The 22,889-nt window shown below is 29.6% G+C and overlaps 2 protein-coding genes across 2 annotated transcripts in view; both read left to right on the top strand.

Moving 5' to 3' along the window:
- LOC119673946 overlaps positions 1 to 21,580 on the top strand; it is a 76,241-nt gene extending 54,661 nt beyond the window's left edge. The window contains exon 2 of the mRNA XM_038085063.1: positions 21,449 to 21,580. Coding sequence (XP_037940991.1) covers positions 21,449 to 21,580 — 132 coding nt within the window. The remainder of the gene's footprint in view (positions 1 to 21,448) is intronic.
- The window catches only part of LOC119685949, a 317,355-nt gene that overhangs the window by 226,615 nt on the left and 67,851 nt on the right, over positions 1 to 22,889 (top strand). The gene's annotated exons all lie outside the window — the stretch shown is intronic.

Below are 22,889 nucleotides of genomic sequence, written 5' to 3'. Positions count from 1 at the left end.
TTCATTTAAACTCATCCGAAAAATTGGATCCAATTAAGCACATGGCAAAGAGCTGTTGAACTTTTGCACAATTTTACTAATAAAACTTCAAATCCAACTAAGGACCAATATTCATTAATACAAACAAGCTCAGTGTCCGGTAAGTCAAATTTATGTGTACTTAAGTGTTCCTCGTTTAAAACCATTTTGAGAAACTATGGCATCTGCTGGCAAACGAAAACTAGAAGTCATTACAAATTATAAGGACACATTTTGGGATGTGCAATTGAACTGTCTGTCTGTCCACTTTTTGCCTGACAACTTGACAGCACGTCACTTTATTGAAGCTCACATGCAAGTAATAAGTTTACGAACAAATTTTATTATGCATCCATTGCAATTTCTCCATAGGTTGATTATTAAAATTAACAAGCAGTTGCAGAGTTCTCTATTAGTTGAAAAAATACTGGTATCTTTAGACTATAAGAAGATGTTGGAACTTCGAAATGCTTAAAAATGCCACGAATTTTATATTCTACTCTCTTAGATTGAAATGAAAAAATTTTGAGATGTGAGCATTAAATCTTACACTGCAGTTGATATTCACTTTACATCCACAAATACGATATCTGTTTGATAAGTCAGTAATAACTGCACTAAATAAGTGCTATTGAATTGATTTTTAACATCCGTTTTAAAGAAACAAGCTAAATTCTTAATACAAACTATTGCTTTTAATGGAGAGATTATTATCGAATAGTAGTAAAATTGCAACAACAAAATTTTTTTTATTATATCAAATTAATTGAATTTTTTACTGATGATGTAGCTGTTTTGAATATTGCTTAATTAGTTTAGAAATAATTTTTTTATATGCTTTTATTTAATATCGCAACCTCTACAAGTTAACTTTTAAATTATTTTCTTAACATAGTTATATTAGCTTTTTAACAAGAATAAGTTTTGATAAATTTTCTCAAATATAATATCAGAATTTCGTGGTGGATTACGTATCAGCTTTATATAAAAAAAAATGGAAAAACATGTTGTTAAGCAATATGGAAACATTAAGTCATTAAATGAAATGATTTAAAATTGATTCTCTCGGCTCCGAGGAGACAACGACGAGCGCCAAAACGAGGTAGCAGCTCTGCAAATGTTGGATAAAATCCACGATCTACTGATTGGTGGTCATCGAATACAAAAATACTTTATCACTAATACAGTAAACGTGTCAAATAAACGCTTACCTAACATTATACAAAAGTATATACATATGGTGGTTGATTGGTTGTAGTGGCAGGCCATTAGATAACTTCCATGTACCCCAACTAGCGATTTTTCGTCTTTTTGCTACCGCATTTCTCACAAGAACCCTTAGTATAAGAGAGTAGTAACTAAATATATTCCCAAAAACCTATTTCTCCTAGACGCCAAAGCCGAGCATTCACAGAGAAAATGTATTATGGCTTTATTTTCCTCCAGATTTTTACATCCAGGGGTACATCCAGGGAAGCACCAGAGCTGGCTAAACTATCAGTTTTTTCGTTCCCTTCGGTGTTTCTATATTCCGGAACCTAGATGTTTTACACACAATAAACTTTTTCTAGAAATAAATAAAATTAAGTGTACAAACAAGAGTATTGTGTTTTATTCAAAATCCACTGTCAACCATATTTTGAGTAATCTAAAAAACATAAGAAATGGGAGCGAGCAAACAAGACATATCGTGATATATTCACTGAAAATAAACTTCCTTGCAATGTTTTATAAAAAATGCTGACTTAAGAAAGTGATATAACAAAGATTGTACCTAAAAATAAAGAGATTAAGTCCAAACGTTTCCGAAAAATGTACCTTTAACTGTTAAGTATCTCCATATGTTCTGTCTCCATATACAGTTTTAATACAGATGATATGACAATGAAGGTCATAAAGAGTCAAGCATTTAGGGTTTGGTGAAATTAACTTAGCGAATGAGTTCGCATAAGGAAACCGTAATATGCTGTGATGGAATACAGAAATATGTTAGATTGACTATGATTCTAGTTCTACATGAAGACTCTTCTTATAAAGATTGCAAATCAGGTCTTAGGGAAAACGCAATGGATTATAATTATATGAATAAAAATTAAAATTTGTGAATTAATTTTTATTAGATACTCTAACAATCCAATTATTTTTACGGAATATAATAAGCAATATGTCATTAATGACTAAAAAAACATTTTTTCTAGTGCTTTCAGGCTATTCTATATTTCATTTATTGTTGTTACATAATAATCACAACAATGTTGACAATGTCGATAATCTGAAATTTGTGGGATTAAAAAATATTTTAATATAAAAAATTTGTTTTTTAATATTCAAGCTGCAATATGCAGGACATGTTTATTGAAAATCATATTTCGTTTGTTCTTTTGAAATTAAAAAAAAAAAATTAATGTTTATATTCGTTATTTTATTAACTCTTTACTCGGTGAACCCATGTGTTATTATTTTTCACATATAGAATTCACACATGTGCGAGTGTATGCTTGGACGTGCATGAATGTACATGAATGATCATGTATGTTCACGTCAGTGCATGTGTGTAGGTGCTACAAAGAACTGTAAATTGTTGCAAAAAATGTTTAATATGTAATAAAACAATTTTTATGTAAACATTAATTATTGTTAACCGGAAAATGTACGCAGCTATGGAAAATTAATGACACGAGAGTAATGAATACTTTTAATAAATACACAAAAATATGTAAACAAGGCCATTCAATGTACATAAATACAAAATAAGAAATTTCGCCAAGCAAATTAATTGTGAAGTGATATACGTAAGTGTAGCAACAATTACTTTTAATTGCAAAATATTGTGTTAATTTCATTTTAAAATGAATTTTTAATATTTCAAAGTTACGCACTTATATCCCTTTTGCCATAAATTCAGTAAGTGTCCTGTTGCGGCCGATCTGCAGGAAGCTACAAATGTATTCGAATCGAAATTATTTATAAAAATGGATAAAACTGCGTTAACTTATAAGCCACTGAAGTTAATTGCAACAATTAAAATTAATGTTTTCCATTTATTAACACAGTTGAGTAAGCAGCGAGCTTATGCGCTTTAATTAAATTGAATTAAGGTTAATAAGAAGAAAATTAAATAATTTTAATTGCTTTTCATTTAATGAAAAAATATATAATTTTTATGACAAGTAAGTCTAATCCACACTGACAGAAATCACGTGACACGCGACATACTTCAAATACATAAATGCAAATTCATTTGACATTTCTGCAAAATATTTTCACAGAAAAATGGAAAAAAATGTTTATTTCATTCTTTGTGCTTTTTTCTTGGGCTTTTTTTTGAAATTCAATTTTTTTAAATTTTTTTCTTTTTTCCTATGGCACACAATACCATTTCTATTTTTTTTTTGGCTTGTACTTGAGCTATAGTTTTCCTAACTGAAGTGCACATTTTTTTTGTCAACACATCCTAACACGAAAACCTACATTTGATATTTGGAAATCTAAACAATAGACAAATGTGCATCAACCACAAGCTGAGTGACTGCTCCGATTTGAAATTTTTCAGTAATTTAGCTTCATCAATCATTTCATTTGTCATGGTTATTCAGCCCACGGAAAACTTATAGCAGTTTTGTGATGCTCCAAATTATGAGTTATTCACGTTTTGCCTAGAAAAAGTTTATGGATTTGCAGAATTATAATTAAAGAATATTGAGTGGGCAAAACTATTATATATATGTATCTGTATTTGTACGTATATATATTATATATTATTTCATGTGCAATATGTGCAAAGATAGAGAGCTAAATGCATTTACAGTCGTTTTGCGATATTAAATAAAATAAATGTAGATCATATACCATTGAGTATATGGCATCCCTAAAAGCATGCTATAGTTTAAGAGTAAATCAATTGATCCTTGAATATACATGATAAATCATTAAACAAGGATTGAAGATTCATTTGCATTACTATTAATAAATGTTATTTGGATATTTTGGTTTGGTTTTTAAATGAATTTTATTTAAAAAATGACACTTAAGGTAAATGGCAATAATATAACCTAAGGATTGCTTAGGCAACAGCAGCACTGTAAGTAACATATATAACATAGTACACATTCAACTAAATATAAATTTATTATCGAAATAAGCTTTGTCACATATGCTACTTAAGTAATAGAAAAAATTCAATAAACAATAAAAAAGGAGCTGATGTTGGGGTGACAACCTTGAGCACAAACAATAGTCCTTTATAGTAGTGTATATAGAAGTTCATATTGCCGGAGTTTATGGCAAATACCGCTATATACGTAACAGATTAGCTTCATTGTTTTCCACTTAGTATTGTTTGAAAAAGGGGCCCCCAATAAGGTTAAATCATAGCTGGAACGAGTTAAGTAAGCTTACTTTTTATTTTTAAGTTTAAAACAAGGCGTGATGTAGTCAAAGAACTTTTTCACTCATGAAATAACTTCTCAGGAGTCAAAATTGCTCCATTGCGTTTTGGAGACCGAAAACTGAAGACCTAACTTTACGGATAATCTATATTGATGAATGATAAACTATTATGAACACAATAAGTTGATGACAGTAAATTTGAACATAATTATATTATACACCATCTTCTTTGGGAGGAGATTGTTTTTGTTTGTTTTTAATATATAAATATATATGTATATGTAACCCCGTTGAATATTTAACCATAATATAATTTAATTTTATTTCAGTTTCACTGGCACCGTGACTAAAAGTACATCAAACCCTTGTAACCAAACAACCACACAAGCAAATAACATATAAAAGTAATTTAGTGTAATTCTATTTACTAACTTAATTAGATGACAGTTTACCGAAGTACATACAAGTATGTTTTTAAAACTGTCAAATATAAATTTCACTTAATTATTAAAATGAGCTAAATTGTTAATTTACATGTGTCAAAAGCAGTTAGAAGGGAAATTTATTTTAATTAAAATTGTTTCGTTAAAATTGTTGCGGATTTTATGACAATTTAAACGTTTTTTAATGTTAAACTTTTCAATACTTCAATTCAAATGTACATCATATGGAATTATCAAGACTTTATAATTAGTTTTTAATGCATTTCAGTTATCCTTCAGCAAACATAATATTTCAACAGCTTAAAAGTATGCTGCGAAAAATTGTAAATACAATAATAAAGTTGGTGTGTTGGTGCTACGTATATGTAGAGAAGGCAGACATACTGCTCTTCCTTATTCTATCGAATTTTATAGTGTATACTAAAAATCTGAAGCAGAAGTTTGGAAAGTTTTCAATTGAGTTTTATGATCGACAGAATTGCAAGTTTTTTTACATACCTTGATTACGGAAATGGAGAACATTGCCCAAACTTTATTAAACTTTTAATGGTCTGGGTAACGTGTGTGTCTTGTAACAAAATTTTAAATAATAAGCTTGCATATAAACTATATATACTATGTTGATATAGTTACATTTATGTAAAATATAAATATAACAAAAACAAACATTGACTTCAGTAGATTTATATTTTGATGTAGGTAAATTGCTATTGGGAATAAAGTTAAGAAGAGCAATCAAAATCAGACAATAACGATATTAACGTTAAAATTAATAATTTTCAGAAGTAATGAGAATAAGTAGAAAAGTCATTATTAGATATTAAGTATTTATTTTATTTTGAGTAAAATAACTTACTTTGCTTAGACAATGGTATTAGTTTTTGGCTAAATAACATAAGACGAGAAATATATTTTTTAATAGCAGTAATTGCTAGCCTTCCTAAGATTTTAGTCTACCATGCACTCACGACCACTAATGCATTCAATTGAATACTGAGCTAACTTTACTCTGACCTTAACATCATTCAAAGAATTAAGATCTAGCTAATTAACAGCTCAGCTAGAGTTAAAAAACTTTTTGATATTTTTATGCCTGAAACGGTCCAATATATAAAAAAGCTTTTGCGAAAAATCTTTCAAATAAAGCTCTTGTAAAAGAGAATAGTCTCTTGATGTTATATTTTAAAAGCTCCCTTATGATCGTGGTCTCATCTGTCGATCTCAATTCGAAGAAATTCTCTCAAAGTTTTCCTTTTTGCAGTTTTTTATTATAATGAAATAATATAATATAATATAATGAAATAATAGGGTCCATATTGAGTTGCTATCAAAATTCAACTGCTTTGAAAATTCGTAGAAACATACTTCAATGAGAAAGAACTAATAATAAATATATTTAACCTTCGTGTGAACTAGATAATACTTCAAAAAACTTAAAACGTATACGCAAAATACTGATTAAACTTCATTAGCAAATTTTCGTTAATTATATATATTATAGGAATATGTAGATAAAATTTGAAGAACATCTAAGAGTGTATAATTTTTCTTGATTTATATAAAAAGAGTTCGTAAGTTCATAATATAACAGTAGAAAGTGAAGCTGATAATAGAAATTTATATATAAAATATACCTAAAGATATAGTGCAACTCGATTGAATTACATTGATGTGCTTTTCTATTAAAATATCGGTTTTCTGCAGTTATAACAATTTCTACATTGTTCATGTTACATATTGCTTTCAGACTGGACAACAGTAGAGTTATCCATCTGAGAGACAGGCTTATTGTTGTTTATAGCATGTGGAACAATACAAAACTATCAAAGCTATCAGTTGAAACTACTGGGGTTAGCACAATAGATAATTTAAGTCACGGTCTACAGTACTTTCTACTTAATTAATATTATCAATATATATACCAAATATATATATTTGGGTTCAAATATATTTAAAGTACCATTTTTGCTTTGTTTTTAATGTACATTAGAGTATAATTTAATGTTATCGAGACTTACTTCCTCTAGCTTTATCTTGCTCTGAGTTCCCGTGACCCATACTATGCATTCACACCAAGATACATTTTATTTAATTAGATTTTTTGTGCTAAATGCTCTTCCATGGCATTCAGCGAAGCTGATTTGAAGAATGCATTGCAGCGCGAAATGTTGACAGCGCAGCTTTATTCTTGGTCCTGTTTTTGGTTCTGTTCTGTTGTCCTGCACGAGTTGTGCACAATTTGGAAGAAGTCAAAATATGTTTTCATTATCTGCTTTTCAGCCACAATATTTTCTATGTTGCTTCCTCTGTACTTTTAATTTGTATTTTATTTTATGTTCGCCATTTTTTTGTGTTATTCCGGTCATTTTCGCAGCGCTTGGCATTGTTAAAATATTTACCTTCCTTTGCAATTTCGTCGGTTTTTATGGCGCTGCACTGGCTGCAATGGCACTTCCGCTCAAATTTAATTTACATTGCAAACATTGGACTTCTCTCGCTTTTCCATGTTCTGTCGTACTTTTACATTTTTTTTACATTGGTTGGTAACTATTTTGTAGGACAGTGTTTAGTGCCTGCGTTTTAGTGCAAACTAATTTTTAAATGCATTTTAAAAATTAACTTTAATAATAAATTTAGTAGCGAAAATAAATGAAACTCACCGCAAGGCTGCAGGTGTCCTTGCATCTAAACTCATAATTACGAGTTAATTAATATTTTATATTTCCTTTTCGCTTAGTCTTCATTACATTTAGCAGATTTATGATCTTTTTTGCTATAATTTACTAAAAATTTTTCTCGCTAAGTGCTATGCATATTTTGCAACGAAATTATTTATGCAATTGGAGTGATTTCATTTGAGGCTTTGCTTTCATTCTCATTTATTCAGCACGACTTAAGAGCTGCTAGAAATGTGAGTATCAAAAAAATGGATGCGGAAAAATATAAAAAACACAGCGCACAAGTTTTAATGCAATTTTAAATGCAACTTTTAAATTTATAAAAATTTCACGAATTGTTGTGTTTTTTATACATTAGTTACAGTGACAGGCCATTAGATAACTTTCCATGTAACTCAAATAGCGATTTTTCGCCGTTTTGCTACCACATACCTCACAAGAACCCCTAAGATAGGAAAAAAACCCTTAATCCATTTCGTTGAGTTTAGTTAATTGAATAGGTCTTTGGTCTTTACCGATAAACCGTGTGATAAGCTGTGAAAGAAATTGCAAAGCCGGGCATTCACAGAGAAAGTGTTTAAAGTTTTCTTTTTCCTGCAGGTTTCCACAACCTCTGCACTGTGGATTACGAGAAATGCACAGTTTCTGTGCGTGGGTTCTTATACACCAATGAAAAGAGAGAACTGCAGTAAGCCTAGCAGCGTTCACGCGGTCTCTTTTGATGAGTTCCCAAGATCGAGTTTTATTGTAAGTCAAATCTTCATACATCACTTTACTATATACTATTATAAAGGCGGTGAAAAGTTACAGTTTTGCTGGATCATATGTAGATGACATATCATTATGACATAATGTTGTGCATAACTTCTGGTTCAGCAAAACTGTAAATAAATTAAAACTTTCTAGAACAATGAGCTTGAAAATATTGGATCGATTGAAATAAAGACAAAGTGAAACGAAAACCATGAATTATAGTAGATTGTGGCGCTACGCGAAGAAATAAGCTACGGAAGGACTACAAACGTGGTCCCTTTTTTTATACAAAAACAAATAATAAATAAAGTTTGTGTCACTTACTAATAAAATTAACATTAAATAAACAATAAATTTATTATTAAATAATAATAAATAAATTTTACAAATTATTTTAACATACAGAATGTAAAAAAACATATTTTCAACTAAAAATAAATTTTTTTCGACCTATTGGTTAATTTTAATTAATTTAATTTATTTTATTATTTTAATTAATTGTTATTAATTATTATTAATAAAACCAATTTGCAATAACTGCTCAATATATTGCATTTTTTCATTAATATTTTAATTAAAAAATCAATAAAATTAAAACTAATATAAATTTCATAAGCGTGGGAGTTAATTTGATTAGCTGTGTTAGTTAATTTGATTGAAACTATCAATTTGTTGCGAAAATTTAATTAGTTAATGCATTGAAGGTTAATTCACTTGTCATGTCCTTAATGACGTTTACTATATGCGCGTATTTTCAACAATTTGATTGATTAATTCGATAATATTTCCATAAACATTGAATATTGTCTACCTCGGAATGCAAACAAACTCATCAAAACTTTATATAACTGAAACTCAAGTAGAATTCCAATCTTCTTGATACACGATTTCATAGTTTTTAATTAAAATCAATTATGAAATTTATCATATTCAATTAGTTGTCATAGCATTATCAAAGGAAAACTGAAGGATTTTCGTCAATTAAATAATTATTAGAATAGTTCACTTAGAATTAACGAATTAATTAATTTAAAATAATTAGTTTTAGTGTATGTAACTTGAAAGTGCCATATATCACTTAAAGTGTTTAAATCATTTACTTTAGGTATTTTTATTTTAAGATTTATGGGAAGAGTTTGTATTATCTTATGTATTTTAAAAACAAATTATTCAGATAAGTACTTATATGCAAGTCAGAATTAATCGAGATGACCTTTAGAACAACTCTCATTATTCTAGTGAATATGTTGAAGTGGAATATCGATTTTCAGCCACGCGATGACGTCTTCTAATTTTTTCGAAGTTAATTAGATGCTATAAGAGAGTTTTCTTTATATACTAAAATTCTCCCAATTGCTTATTGCCATTTAGTAAGGCAAATGTAATTATAAATAAATATAAAAAAAAATAAGAGAGTTCGATAGTAAGGACATGAATGCAGCATCAACAAACGTTAAAATAGATCATTTCACCGTAGTTGGCTGATTAGTTGAAGACTCAAGAAGACTATAGAAGATAGTGGCCTTTGTTGCTTTCTCTTTCTCTACTGCATGTCTTATTTGCCCCCAAAATGTAAATTTCCCATTGAGTCTAATATCGTTATTTACTCGCATTTAAATTTCCGAATACTTCTTATACATACGAGTATAATTATAATCCAATTTTTCAAATAAGAAATAGCATCGTTGCTTTTAAATACACTATATACTAAATATTTTACAGCATCTTTAAAGGAAAAAATCTTCCTACATGTACACATCTTTGAAATTTAACTTTGGTCTTAATTCAAACCATTTTCGACATTCAATCATTAACCTCTTTTCTAAAATTTAAGGATTTGAAGCCAAAGCTCTGCAAATTAATTGAGCTATCGGATTTGCCTTGCATGATTAAAGCTAACAGCAGAAACCAATAATGTCCTTTTCAAAAACTCTACTAATCCTTGAGTGTTTGTGAGTGTGAAAACGAAACTATCTGAAATCAATTCCGCATACAAATGAAATAATTTGCGTTTATGGCAATAAACAATTCAAACTTTCGAGTCTACATGCAGAGAGGCACAATGCTCCAAATCTGATAGTGAGCTTGAGAGTGTTGGCAATAATAAGGATTCGAGTTAAATTTCACATAAATCATTAAAATCCATTTGCAGCAAGGAAATTGCTTTGTTTCTAATGTAAATATTTTGCACTTTCCATTTGTGCTCGATGTGCTCGGCATTAATTTGATAGACTATTGCCTCCGACGCCACTGTCTTAGGCGTTTTTATGAAAAGAACATTTCACAAAATAATTCATGTAGGTTAATGTTTCAGTAACGCCTATTCTAATTCTGCATTATTTAATCAATTCAGAAATATCAAATCCAAATGCATTAATATACCAAATATTATAAACCAATAATTCAAAGGTTTGTGGTTGAATTATCGTAAATTGTGGCAACTGCAAGTCCCTCTGTACTCTGTACTCTTACATTAAGTATTATAATTGCGATTGAAGTGACTCTTAATTGAATCTGAACATTTTCAAAGATAAAAGATAAAAGATGCATTGAAATTAATTTAAATCACATTTGTAACCACATTTCGTGATACTCGTACATATTTTCTTATTCAATTTATTATCAAAATTTATATAAAGAGTGCTTTATTAGTAGATAAATTTTTTGGTATGGCAACAATCAAATATTTTTACCGTTCATCGAAAAACTATTATAATATATACAGATTTACATAGTTCTATATTAATATTTTTAAGAACAAATTTTTAATTATAGAATCAAGGTATTTTTATATAATTTTTATAGATTCTTATAACAAATGTCTTCAGTTCAAATGAATATGAACTCAGATAATCATTATCTTCTCAAGTGGGCATGCTATCTTCTCACTTGATATAGAAGGAAACAGGAAAAAACGGATGAACTGGCTATAAAAGGATCTGCCATACAAGAAATTCTTGCAAAATCCGTGTTCACACTATTTAGTGTGATCAAAAGGGCTATTGAAATGAGGTATAACTAAATAGCCGATTGTTGTTGAAAAAGTTCACGTAACGTGCAAGGCGTGAAGTCTATTATGGTATAAATACAATTGGAAGCAAATTTTAATACTGCTCAATAAGAATAGAAAGGATATCTTTAGACAAACTACAGTAATTACTTGATGCTTATTTACAACATAGAAGAGCAGGTGAGTAACTCAACAAGCTTGTTATCACAGCTGCGGACACACTCGAAGGAAAAGGAAAAAATTCTCAACTTCCTTTATAGATGTTCAGCTTTCTGGAGACAGATGAAAGCTACTTTAGGCAAATCATACTTTAACAATCTGGAAGCGCTAGCGAAAATGTATATTAATGAATTACAGAAGTTCCTAAACCACACGTAGTGGGTTCAATCGTGCTATAAAGAGAAGCACCGAGGATGTGGGAACAAAACGATGTGAAAGCTCTAATTTGAGCCCTGGTAAGAGTCACCACAAAAACTAACCAAATAACTACAATTAAATACTCAAATGTTATTATTTCTCTGATTGAAGTTAATTTTTCCAGTGATAAACTTTTGTATTTAATCTAAAGTAAAAGTATCTTCACTTCACAAATTCTAAGTAAAATGAGTGGTTTTATTTTTGATAGAATTATAAATAAATCGAATTCCATCACCGAAGAAGTGCTTCATGCATTCTCAGTTTAATCTTCACTATAACTTGAGAACTGCTATTTACTTTATATAGCAAATACTTTTAGTTGAATTCGCACACAGTTTAAGTGAAATATCATTTATTAATCAAAGCAATAACTACTGAAAAATGCATCATCCCAAAGTGCAGTACTTTTACTTAACGTAATATAGTATGTTAAAGTTAAACTGATTCACTCTTAAGTTAAGTAAATATTTTCTTCATCATGGAGTAAATGAGAAAAAGCAATACGGACTCAATCTATGATTTATGCTTTAAAATCATACTTCAGTATCTGGTTAAGCTGCTAAAATATTTTTTCTATATTGCATTCATTCAAACACTGATGTGTTTTTATATATGTTTTTAAATCATTCATCCATCTATCTTGTTTCGGGGTTAAGTAAACAAAACCAATAAAAATATGAAGTATATAGAAAGTTAATTGATCATAGCCTTATAAGTTGATGTAACCACAATACTCAGAGCAACAACATCGATATGAAAAAATTTGATTCGGGTAGCTCTGACCCCATAACAATTAAAGGAAAGATATGCATTGACTTAAGATACACAATCTGACGAATTATGGAAATAATAGTGGTATTGTTTATGTCTATAATAGTTCTAAAATGAAAATCAAATTTAATTTTGAAATTTGAACAATGAAATGTTGATGTATATCACGTTGTCACAACTATCATTGCGGCTGTAGTTTCTAGTTTCTATCTTTTAAATAAATATATACTAGCCTTAGCAATTCTTTTATATATAAGCCTCACACTCTTTATTGCTTCGAAAGCAGTTTATCTTTTGAATTGAACACATTGTTACACTAGAGTGGAATCGATATTGAACCGATGATCGAAGTTACTTAAGTTCCTTGCTCCTTGTTTTAAATCAATGTTTTTATCGAGTTATCGAGATTTAAAAAAATATCCAGATATTAAAAAATAATGTAGCTTCTACATTGATTACTCAAACATCAAGAAGTTTATTATAAGTCTTATATATGCAAATGATGATTAATAACTAAACCTGTCAACGCCACAACCAATAGCCTCGCCAGAAAATCACTCCAGGTAACCATGACAAATGACCACGCCAGATAATCGCTGCAGATGGCTATGCTAAATAGCTACCTCAAATGGTTAGATACCACCTGACGCAATTAGTCCCATTTTTATACAAAAATTCACAACTTTTATCTTGAGAAGAAAATATATCGATGAATATTCTATCGTAATAGAGAGTGTAACTCAAAAATGTTAAAATCTTCAAAAATTTAGGCTTTATAACTTAAAGTAGCTGAAAATCGATTGATGTTAAGAAAAAACTAAATAATACGAGTATTCGGAAAAACTACAAATTTTGCCATTCAAAATATTGTACCTCAATATTGTTGATTTTCCGATCCTAACTGTTAAGCTCTAAATATCTTATGTTATATATGATTTCTAACATAATATAGTAGTAATAAAATATTATATCTATAAACAATATGTCAAAGATATAATTATTTACTTAACTTTTATTGAGTTCATTTTAAATGATATTAGAATTCTTTTCTTTTGTTCTTTAAAAAAAAATAATCCCCTAATAATCCCCTATTACTTTGTAATTAGTTCTCCATAAAAGAGAAACCTTTAATTCGCTTAATTAGCAAATAGAACATAAAACAAATAATTAATTTTTATTATCATTATTACGAGTTTCCTAATTGGCTTCCAAGGATTATGATTTTTATTAATTTTACTGCATTTTTATTTTCGGAAAATCATTATGATATCCTTTTTACCCATTTTTTTTTAATTTTTAATTTACTCTATAATACAATATATATATATATACATATATATGTGTGTAAAAAAGTTGTGTGAAAGTAAGTACTTTCAGTTTCACATACTCTTCCTTTACGTGCTCATATTGCGGTACTAATTCAATTAAATTCACATCAAAAGCCAATTAAAAGCTCAAATAGTGCATAAAAAATATTTCATACAAAATAAAACCATGCAGTTCCTTCTATGAAATATGAACATTTTTAGGAAAATAATAATTATATTGGCACATCAAAATTGAATAAAATTTTATATAATTTTTGACAGCGAATTTTTAATTGAATTGTAGGAATTTTTTCCGAAAACATGGCTTTTTCAACAAAATATTTTTATCAGAAATTCGTAAAAAATGTTGAAATTCCTAATTTACTACAGTACAAAATTTTTTTTAAAAGTCAATATAATTTAAGAAGTAACACTGATTATTAATATTTTTAAAGAAATTTCTATATTTAGCAAATATTACTTTACCAAAAGTACTTTTGTAATAAAACCTAGGTGAAGAAGTCTTCATCTTCTTCATTAGTTGAAGAAGTTTCTTGTAATAATATATAACAATCCTTTATATGTCTATGCTTCTTCCACTAAGCACCGACGTTTGCTTTTCCTTCTATTTTAGATAACTATGGTATAGCAAAAATACTTTCAGAGATCTGTACTACTCTCTTCGTGAACACAAAGTCAAAATTTATGAAGAAGAACTTCACATCTCCTTTTATATTATAAGAAAAGCTCTATACATATTAGAGAAATTTATGAGTTTTTGAATAAAAAGCGTTGTAAATTTGATAAAGGAGCATTTAAAATTAAATGGATTACGCGGTCTGAGTAAATCCTTTCGAAACTACAAAATTCATTTTTTGATAATTTCTCTAGATTTATTCTGGTAAGGGCAACAATTACAAAAGTAAAGAAGCACGTATAAATTATAAAAAAAGATACTATTCAAGACATCTTCAAAGATTTATGTATGGTACACATCTATTCTTTATCCCACCACCCATCTATCCTCAAGTCCAAGTGTTAGATATTATCCAAAAGCAACTTGGTCTTTGTCTCGAATTCACTCACCTTCACACTCAATCAAGTACCGTTCAACCTTCCTAATATTTATCCTTAATGGGACCTTGATGGCACATACTGTAGTTCTGCTCTTTATAACGTTGCCAATCCTTTCCAACGTAAAAATATTTCTTATTATACATGAAAGGTGGAACCTGTTATGTTTAGGATTCATTCTCTTTTACGCAGAACCAATAATCATTTAGGTCTTCTTAATGTCTCTCCACAATATGTGTTCCAACTGCAGTTCTACTCTTTATACCGTCGGCCGTTTGTTGACGATTATGACTATGCTCGCAAAGTAATGATCTTGTTATTTCATATTTGGATTATTTTGCTATAGCTCGCTATACAATAAGATAACGTTTTAGTATTAATTTCACAGGTCATAATTATACGCTTTAAAAGGAAGATTGTACATATCTGGTCTCTTCGTTAGACCAATTAATTGAATTTTTGGCGGACCATAAAGCTGTTTCGAGTATTGCCAAATAACCATGATCAGTCTTGGAAAAATTTCTTCTATTTAATTTATCGTAAATAATTTTTTTTTTTTGAGACTGCAAGTACTAGGGATTGAACTCGTTGCCCTGCTAAATTTGAAGTTCAGGATCTGCCTCAAATCCGTACTTGAGTTGCATGTTAGGAAAGTTTTTCTGAAAGTTTATTAACAAATTCACTTGCTGTGTTTATATTAGAACGAAGTCATAAACTAGCTGTAGAATTATTGAATTAATTAATATAATTTTTTTTTTAATTGTTACATTTCTTTGAAATAGAAATACGTTTTAGTCTTAAGTTAGCATTATATGTTATTTAGTTACCTTATATAAAAAAAAATAAAGAGAAATAATTATAATATAATAATAAGAGAATAATAATAAATAATAAAAGAAAATAAACTATTTACTAGAGTACAGTAACTTTGTACACCAATCATCGTAACTGGATGTAACTTGTACATATCCCTACAATTCAACCTATCTAAGCGAAAGGAGTTTTTAAAATATAAATTTAGTTAAACAATAACTACAGATTATAGAGTTTAGTATACTATAGAATACAAAAACCAACAGACTTACCAACATCGCGTTATCAAATCTCAGAATGGTTATAGGCTCCTCGGGGAGGTATGCAGATCTGAGGTCAATTATTGCTTAGTCTGATGAAGTGATAAACAATAATCTAGATAAGGTGTAAAGAGGGATTTCCAAAATACCTCGAGTTAAAAAATAGTAAGTATAAGTGCTTAAGTGCACTAGCTCAAAACAGCATCAACATAATAATACAATAAACATCTATTTTAAACACTGAATCTGACTTACTGATTTGCTTACTACTCATTATTTTAAGCGTGAATCCATACAATATAATATTCGTATACATATATATAAATTTAAACATATGTATATAGTTTTTCCATATTTTTGCTATTAAAAACCAATTAATGAAAATTGTAATTCTATAAGGATTCCATTAATACCGAATATTCACAAATCCTAACCAGATGTTATTCTCCTTCGTAACTTTTACAAACTGTCGTTTGTGTTCTCAGTGAAATAACAAAACTGGGAACAAAATCAAACAAGAAAAATATAATAAAAACTTTTTAAATTAACATAGAAACCATTTAAATGGCATAAACTACAGCAAAAACTAACAATAAACAACAGCAACAACAACAACAACAGCAACATATTTTTGCAAGCATAACAACAAGGAAAGTAGTTACATGAAGTGGAGAAGAATCTAGAACGGTAACAAAGGCAGGCACTGTAAACATCTGTCGGTGACAACAATGGATCTACAAACAAGTGGCACATCTACATCGGCTCCCAAACTAAAAATTCATTAACGCGGAATTCGACTCCTATTCTCTTTCCCGCTCAGTGTGGGCTATATTTTCTAGCACATGTCACAATATATTCACTGAGCTGTTCACATATAAACTCCAACACCACACGCTCTTGAACTTCCGGCCTACATAAAAAAATTAAAAAAAATTTTAAAAAATTTGAAAAAATTCAAAACTTTTTGATTTGAGCGCGAGTCTGTTGTGTTTTGTTTATTTTAAAAATAAAATAATAAAAGAGTAAAAGTAAAAGTTATAGAAAACAACAGCAATCCCAACAACAACAAAAACCATTTAAAATTTTTAGCAGCGTGTGCATTTTTAAAAACTTTTCCGGACATGTGGCAACAGCATTCACATTAAACGCTAAAATTTTGTTGCTCATACGCCGTGTTGTACATTTTTTTAAACATATGTCAGGTAGGAGTGCAAAAGTTGGAAGTTGCAAGTTAGTCTTTTGTTTATGATTTAAATTAATTGCTATTGTTGTAAATTAACAATTAAAATTACAACTCAAAAAGTTGAACATTGTAACATGAAGTGCTGCCAATTCTAGTGAACGAATACGGAGGCAGAACGAGAACTGACAGGAGACAGCTGGGGTGTGAAACACAATACATGTGCATATCCAATTTTGTCAATTTTATGCTCACATTAATTTTTGAATGAATCTATAATGAGTTTTGAATATTTCACAATTAAATATCATGAATATATTAAATGCCGGTTGTACTGTTCCATTTAAGCCTGCTTAACATTAGTTCCGCATATTTGCATTTACTGCATTGCAATTAATTATTAATTTCTAATTTATTATGGGATATGTTTGGAGTGATGCCAATGCGTTAATTCGCGCGGATTAAGCCAATTCTTCTGACTGAAAGTATTTGTTGTTTAAAGTGCAAAATCTAGATATAAATATGCAAATATGTTTCCAAACAAGCCGCATTCGAGCGCATGAAATATTTAATTCCCATTTAAGAGCGATTTTATACACAAAATTTAACTAAATGCAAAATATATTTCATATTGTACGGAAGTAAGTTCAGTTTAGTGAGTTGACGACATGGACTTCATACAGATGCCATATTAAAAAATTCCTAATTAATAGAGTATATGGAAAATAAATAAAATTTATTTTAATTCATATTTACTACTACCACAACGGTATTCAAGCAGACATTATTTCACTACCCATAATTAGAGATTATTCCCCGTATTGTTGCTACATTTCCTTCAAGAAATTTGAAAAATGAAAATGTAGATATATTCATGGACTTAAAGCAATTTGACATGTCCATAATTGCTATCGATAAACACTTGATAACCAACTGTCAAAATACTTCCTTCAAAAAAAATGACTTTCTTCTGAATGTCGAAATGAAGCAGTCAAGGAGCAAATGGCAAATTCTTTTTTTCTCCAGTTAGTTTTTACAGCTTTGACAGTGTGGAAGGCACTTAATAGCATAAAGTCTATATACGCTGTGTTTAAATGTCACTTGAATCGTGCAAGGCTTCTATCACATCCCTCTCTTTGAAGTGAATAGTGATATTGGACGACAAACACGGCATATAGTGGACGCTTATCGTGTAAATAGCAAAAATTGAAATGTGTTGATGTTGTTTATTTGCTTAGTCACCGAAACTCAGGATTGCAGTAAGTTCTGGAGGTCCTTAGGCAAAGACTCTAACACGGCTGTCTTAAATATAAGGAGTGAAAAAAGCAATGTTGCTATAGTACCATGCCGGCATCGGGATCAACTAATTTCACCTCCGATGATATTAACACCGCATGTTTTGATACATCTACATTGTACCACTACAGCATTGTTATGATTATAAGCGGTAAGACAAAAGTAAGACAAAAGCGATCCAGTGAAACAACTCTGAGAAGAAGGCTGCACTTCCAAATCTCAAACTATGCAAATCTGAGGTCAGTCATTGCTTAGTCTGATGAAGAGGTGAACAATAATCCAGTCAAGGCGTAGTGAGGGGTTATGAAGAAACCTCACAGATAATAGAGAGTAAAAGTGTTCAAGTGCACTGACTCAACTAATATCAACATAAAAAAATCTATTCGAATAAATCAAAAATAATCGGTTAATCTGTTATTTGTCCGAATAAAAAAGCAGTTGCCTCTAAAGCTTTTCAAAGTTTAAATATCAAAGTTTAACTGAGAAGTAAATGCTTAATACTTTTTTCGCATTCCATTATAAAATTATTCAGTGAGCATCTTGAGGTTGTTATATATTTTTTTAACATTTTTTTTTTGTTGTAGAATAGAAAGAAAGTTTTATTATTTATAAAAATAATTTTTTACCCATATGCAGATATTCTAAAACAGCTTTTTTATAAAATTACTTACTTTGCACTTACGAAGGGGAATTACGACACGACAATGAGAAGGAGAGATATCCCAAAAATTTTCAATTTGCTTCTAAGCCTGAAAACATATTTTAAGTAACTAAATTTTAATCATCTTCTGCATATGAAAACACCAACAAGATACTCGTGTGAGATGCTTTACTCATCACAATGACCAAAAAGGCTTAATGCCACATACAATTTCTTTGTTTTTCATGATAAATGTGTAAGTGCTCCATAAAGCATAAGCAAGGCCACACATAAGCATTAGTAATGTGCATTCAGCCGGGGATCCTTTGGGCTTCTACTAAAATATGTATGAATTCATAAATTTGATATTTGTATTTTTAATGCTCTGCTTTGGAATATTGTGTACCTTTTCTGTGGGCACAATAGACATTTACTTACCAAAATTTCAGGCCTGCTTAACATACACATTATCTTCCCACTTAGCAGCGGACATACATACATTGGTTCATGTATTATTTTATGTGTGCACATTAATTTTTGCTGATTTTGAACCCTTTTTAATATAATCTTTTGTGCATTAACTTCCTTCTTCCCTCCTCTGATACTGTGGCGCGTACTCTGGCATTTTATACTACTACCAAATGTTCTAAGTTCTTAAACCTAAGCAGGGCCAAGTGTCGAAGTAGCCTTCAGTACCGGGTAAATTGCTATTTTGGTTACCAAATGTTGTTTTAGTCAAATCACTTGTTTTTATTGAAGTAGCCCGTGTAGAGTTTTTTTATAAAACTTTTTGTTTTTTTGGTTATTTAGAAAATTTGATTTTAATTTTTGAATACAAATTGATTGCACCCCATTACTGACCAATGGATTTCCTAAACAGTGTTGATTAAAATACAGTTATATATAGTTATAGTCGAACAATTATTTGTACCAATTAAACAAATTTCCATATTTTAAAGATGGAAGAGGTGGAAGCAAACCACTCATTATAAAGCTGAAAACTTATATGAATAATACAGATTTTCAGACTCAAATGACAAAAAGATGCACCAAAAATGCGGCATATATAAATAAATAAAATACTTTAATTAAGCAAAAGAGAATATAAAAAATAAAAATTAAATAAGGAAACAAAGTTTGGAGAAATAACTGATTATAAAGTATGATAAAATATCACAAGGTGCAGCTGTGATAAGTGTTTCTCTCCTTCACACATTCGGAATTTGGTAAAGAAAGATGGAAGCTACCTTTTGATTTCCTTTAATTTAAGCAAGTTCCAGGTCATTTAAATGTGTACTGCAGGTGCATCATAGTGATTGTATGATCAGAATATCAGATAAAATCAACTGGAACAAAGAATTTTAAAGCATAACTAAAATAGGTCACATAGTTGTTAAACCAATAAATCTACAAATATTTTTCTGAGAACTTTTGATATAATTGACGCGATTCCGGCTAAAGACACATTTCAAAAAGAATTCATTATAGCTAAACAATAGTAAACTAATATACGACATATGTATTCGGTTCGAAACGTTTTTCTGGAAGCGTTTTCTTGGGGTAAGAAAGAAGTCAAATAATCTCTAATGGACAATAATCACTTAAGTTATTAAGTGTTTCCATTCTCATCTTTATTCATCGAATATTTCTTCCTATCCTTAGTACTCTACCAACCTAAACAGAATGCCTTCTCCGAATCGATAACCCCAAATATTTTAAATTAAAAATTTTACATCATTTCTTGAGTAGAGATCAGAGTAGTAAACTGTGCGTAATATAATAAATGTATAGATCTGGTTTGTTACTTTAATTAAATGGAATTTTTAAAATAAATGTTTAACTTTTTACCACATCTTTAACTGAATAACTTTCTTTGACTTTCTTTAAAAGTAAATATACTTTTGAATTTACTTATAATTAAACTTATATATTTCCATTTATAACTGCAATAAACAATTTTGTAAATAAAACTAATAATTACAGAATATATATATAAACATATATGTATGTATAACACACAAAACACAAAGGCTTAACAATTAAGTTTTAGTTTTCTTGCCAGTTACTAGTTACTTTGAAAGCCACAACTATTCGTAGACGTATTCGTACTCGTTATTTGTTGGAATTTGGTTATGTGATAATATTTATTTGACATTTACATGTGTGTTTGAATTGAGGCCTTTGTTGATGCACAACAGAGATAAGGCCACATGTCTAAATTTAATACATTCTTGTGTTGTGTGTGTTGTGTTGTGTTATGTTGATCATACCTAGGATATTACATTTTATTTGTCCAATATTGTTTATTGCTTGTCAGCATTGCTGAAGGACATTTAATTGCTACTTCGAGTAAACATGAAATATAAAAATCAAAATCATTTACTAATGCATACTTTCAGGTGCTGACGTTTATTACAGGTCAAAGTTATGGTTCGATTGCTGCTGCTGTGTCAAAAGCAAAGTCAACAGGACAAATAACTTTCAGAGTTCAAACTGAAATCGATTTTCCTTTTAATTCCAATTTCAGTTAGAAATGTGGAAAATGTGAAAAATGTGAAAAAATGTGACAAATGCGTGTGAGTGCATGAAAAATGTGTACAAATTACAGGAAAATTTTAAAAATCTAAACCGAACACGAAATTATGTTAATTTCAAGCAAAAGTTAACAAAGACATTCGGTATTATCGCTTAAGTCTGCATATATGCATAGATAAGTGAGTTTGTAGGTGTTAAAACGTGCAAATATTTGCAAAGATGATGAAGAAAAATTTTCTTATTGATGTGCTAAGTTGTGCCATTGAACAGGGTGAACAATGGGGTGAATTGAAATTTTATTTTTCCACAGAAGCTTGTAGTGTAAATTCAGTTTTCAACCGTAACAGCATTGGAAAAATTAAATTTAAACGAAAGTTACTCAAATTTATATACAGGGTCGGAGAAGATGATCTTTAACTTCAAGTTAGGATATTATTATTATTGTTAGGGGATGTGACACTGCGAGCGTCGGGTCTATTATTCCCCCTTCTGGGTTTATAGTAAATCTCTAAGGCCTATTGCGTCAATAGAAAGTAGTAGAGAACTTACTTCATAGAGTTTTATTGCCTTTTCCGTAAGAATATACACTTCTTGGAGCCTATTCCATATGTGCATTAGAGCAAGGCATTCTAACAGCACATGTGTGACCGACTCCTCATTCTCTTCGCAGTATCTACAGTTTGCATCCGTAAGTGTACCTAGTCTTGAAGATAGACTAAGAATTAAAAGAAACTCAAGATATCTAACTTTAATATTATGCGAGATAGGTGTGGTCTACGAAAATGCTTCTTCAAAAATATACTCACACAAAATAATAAAATCCGCAAAATTATTCACTCACATATCTTAAGTCACACACTAATTATAATTATGCTTTAATGTGATACCTTATATTTGTTTGTACTTAAATGAATTTACATTCATCGCAAACTGTTTGAAAAAAATTAATTCTTTAAATTATACTATATGAAAGTCAATGTATCCAATTTTAATAAGAATTGAGATAAATGGCCTCGAACAACCTTCACTCGAAAAACTAATATTTTAAAAATAGTACAATGATATAATTTTTACTAAATAAAATGGGTTCATAAATTATATACAGTTATTAAACCTTGATTTGATTTTCCATTTAACAACCAGATTTTTTTCAAGTCGGGTTTCATAACCCACATACCGACATTTCGTATCTCCTAACACCTTAATCCCTAACATCCTTTTCATACCTATCTTCTTATTTTATTAAGAGACAATCATATATTTCCATCAAGCTTTCGTTTAGCTTCTCGTTCTTTGTATTAAGCC

This window comes from Teleopsis dalmanni, chromosome 2 (genome assembly GCF_002237135.1).
Source record: "Teleopsis dalmanni isolate 2A chromosome 2, ASM223713v2, whole genome shotgun sequence".
Taxonomy (NCBI): Eukaryota; Metazoa; Arthropoda; class Insecta; order Diptera; family Diopsidae; genus Teleopsis; species Teleopsis dalmanni.
The sequence above is the reverse complement of the archived record's forward strand: the minus strand, read 5'-3'. Positions and strand labels throughout refer to the sequence as shown.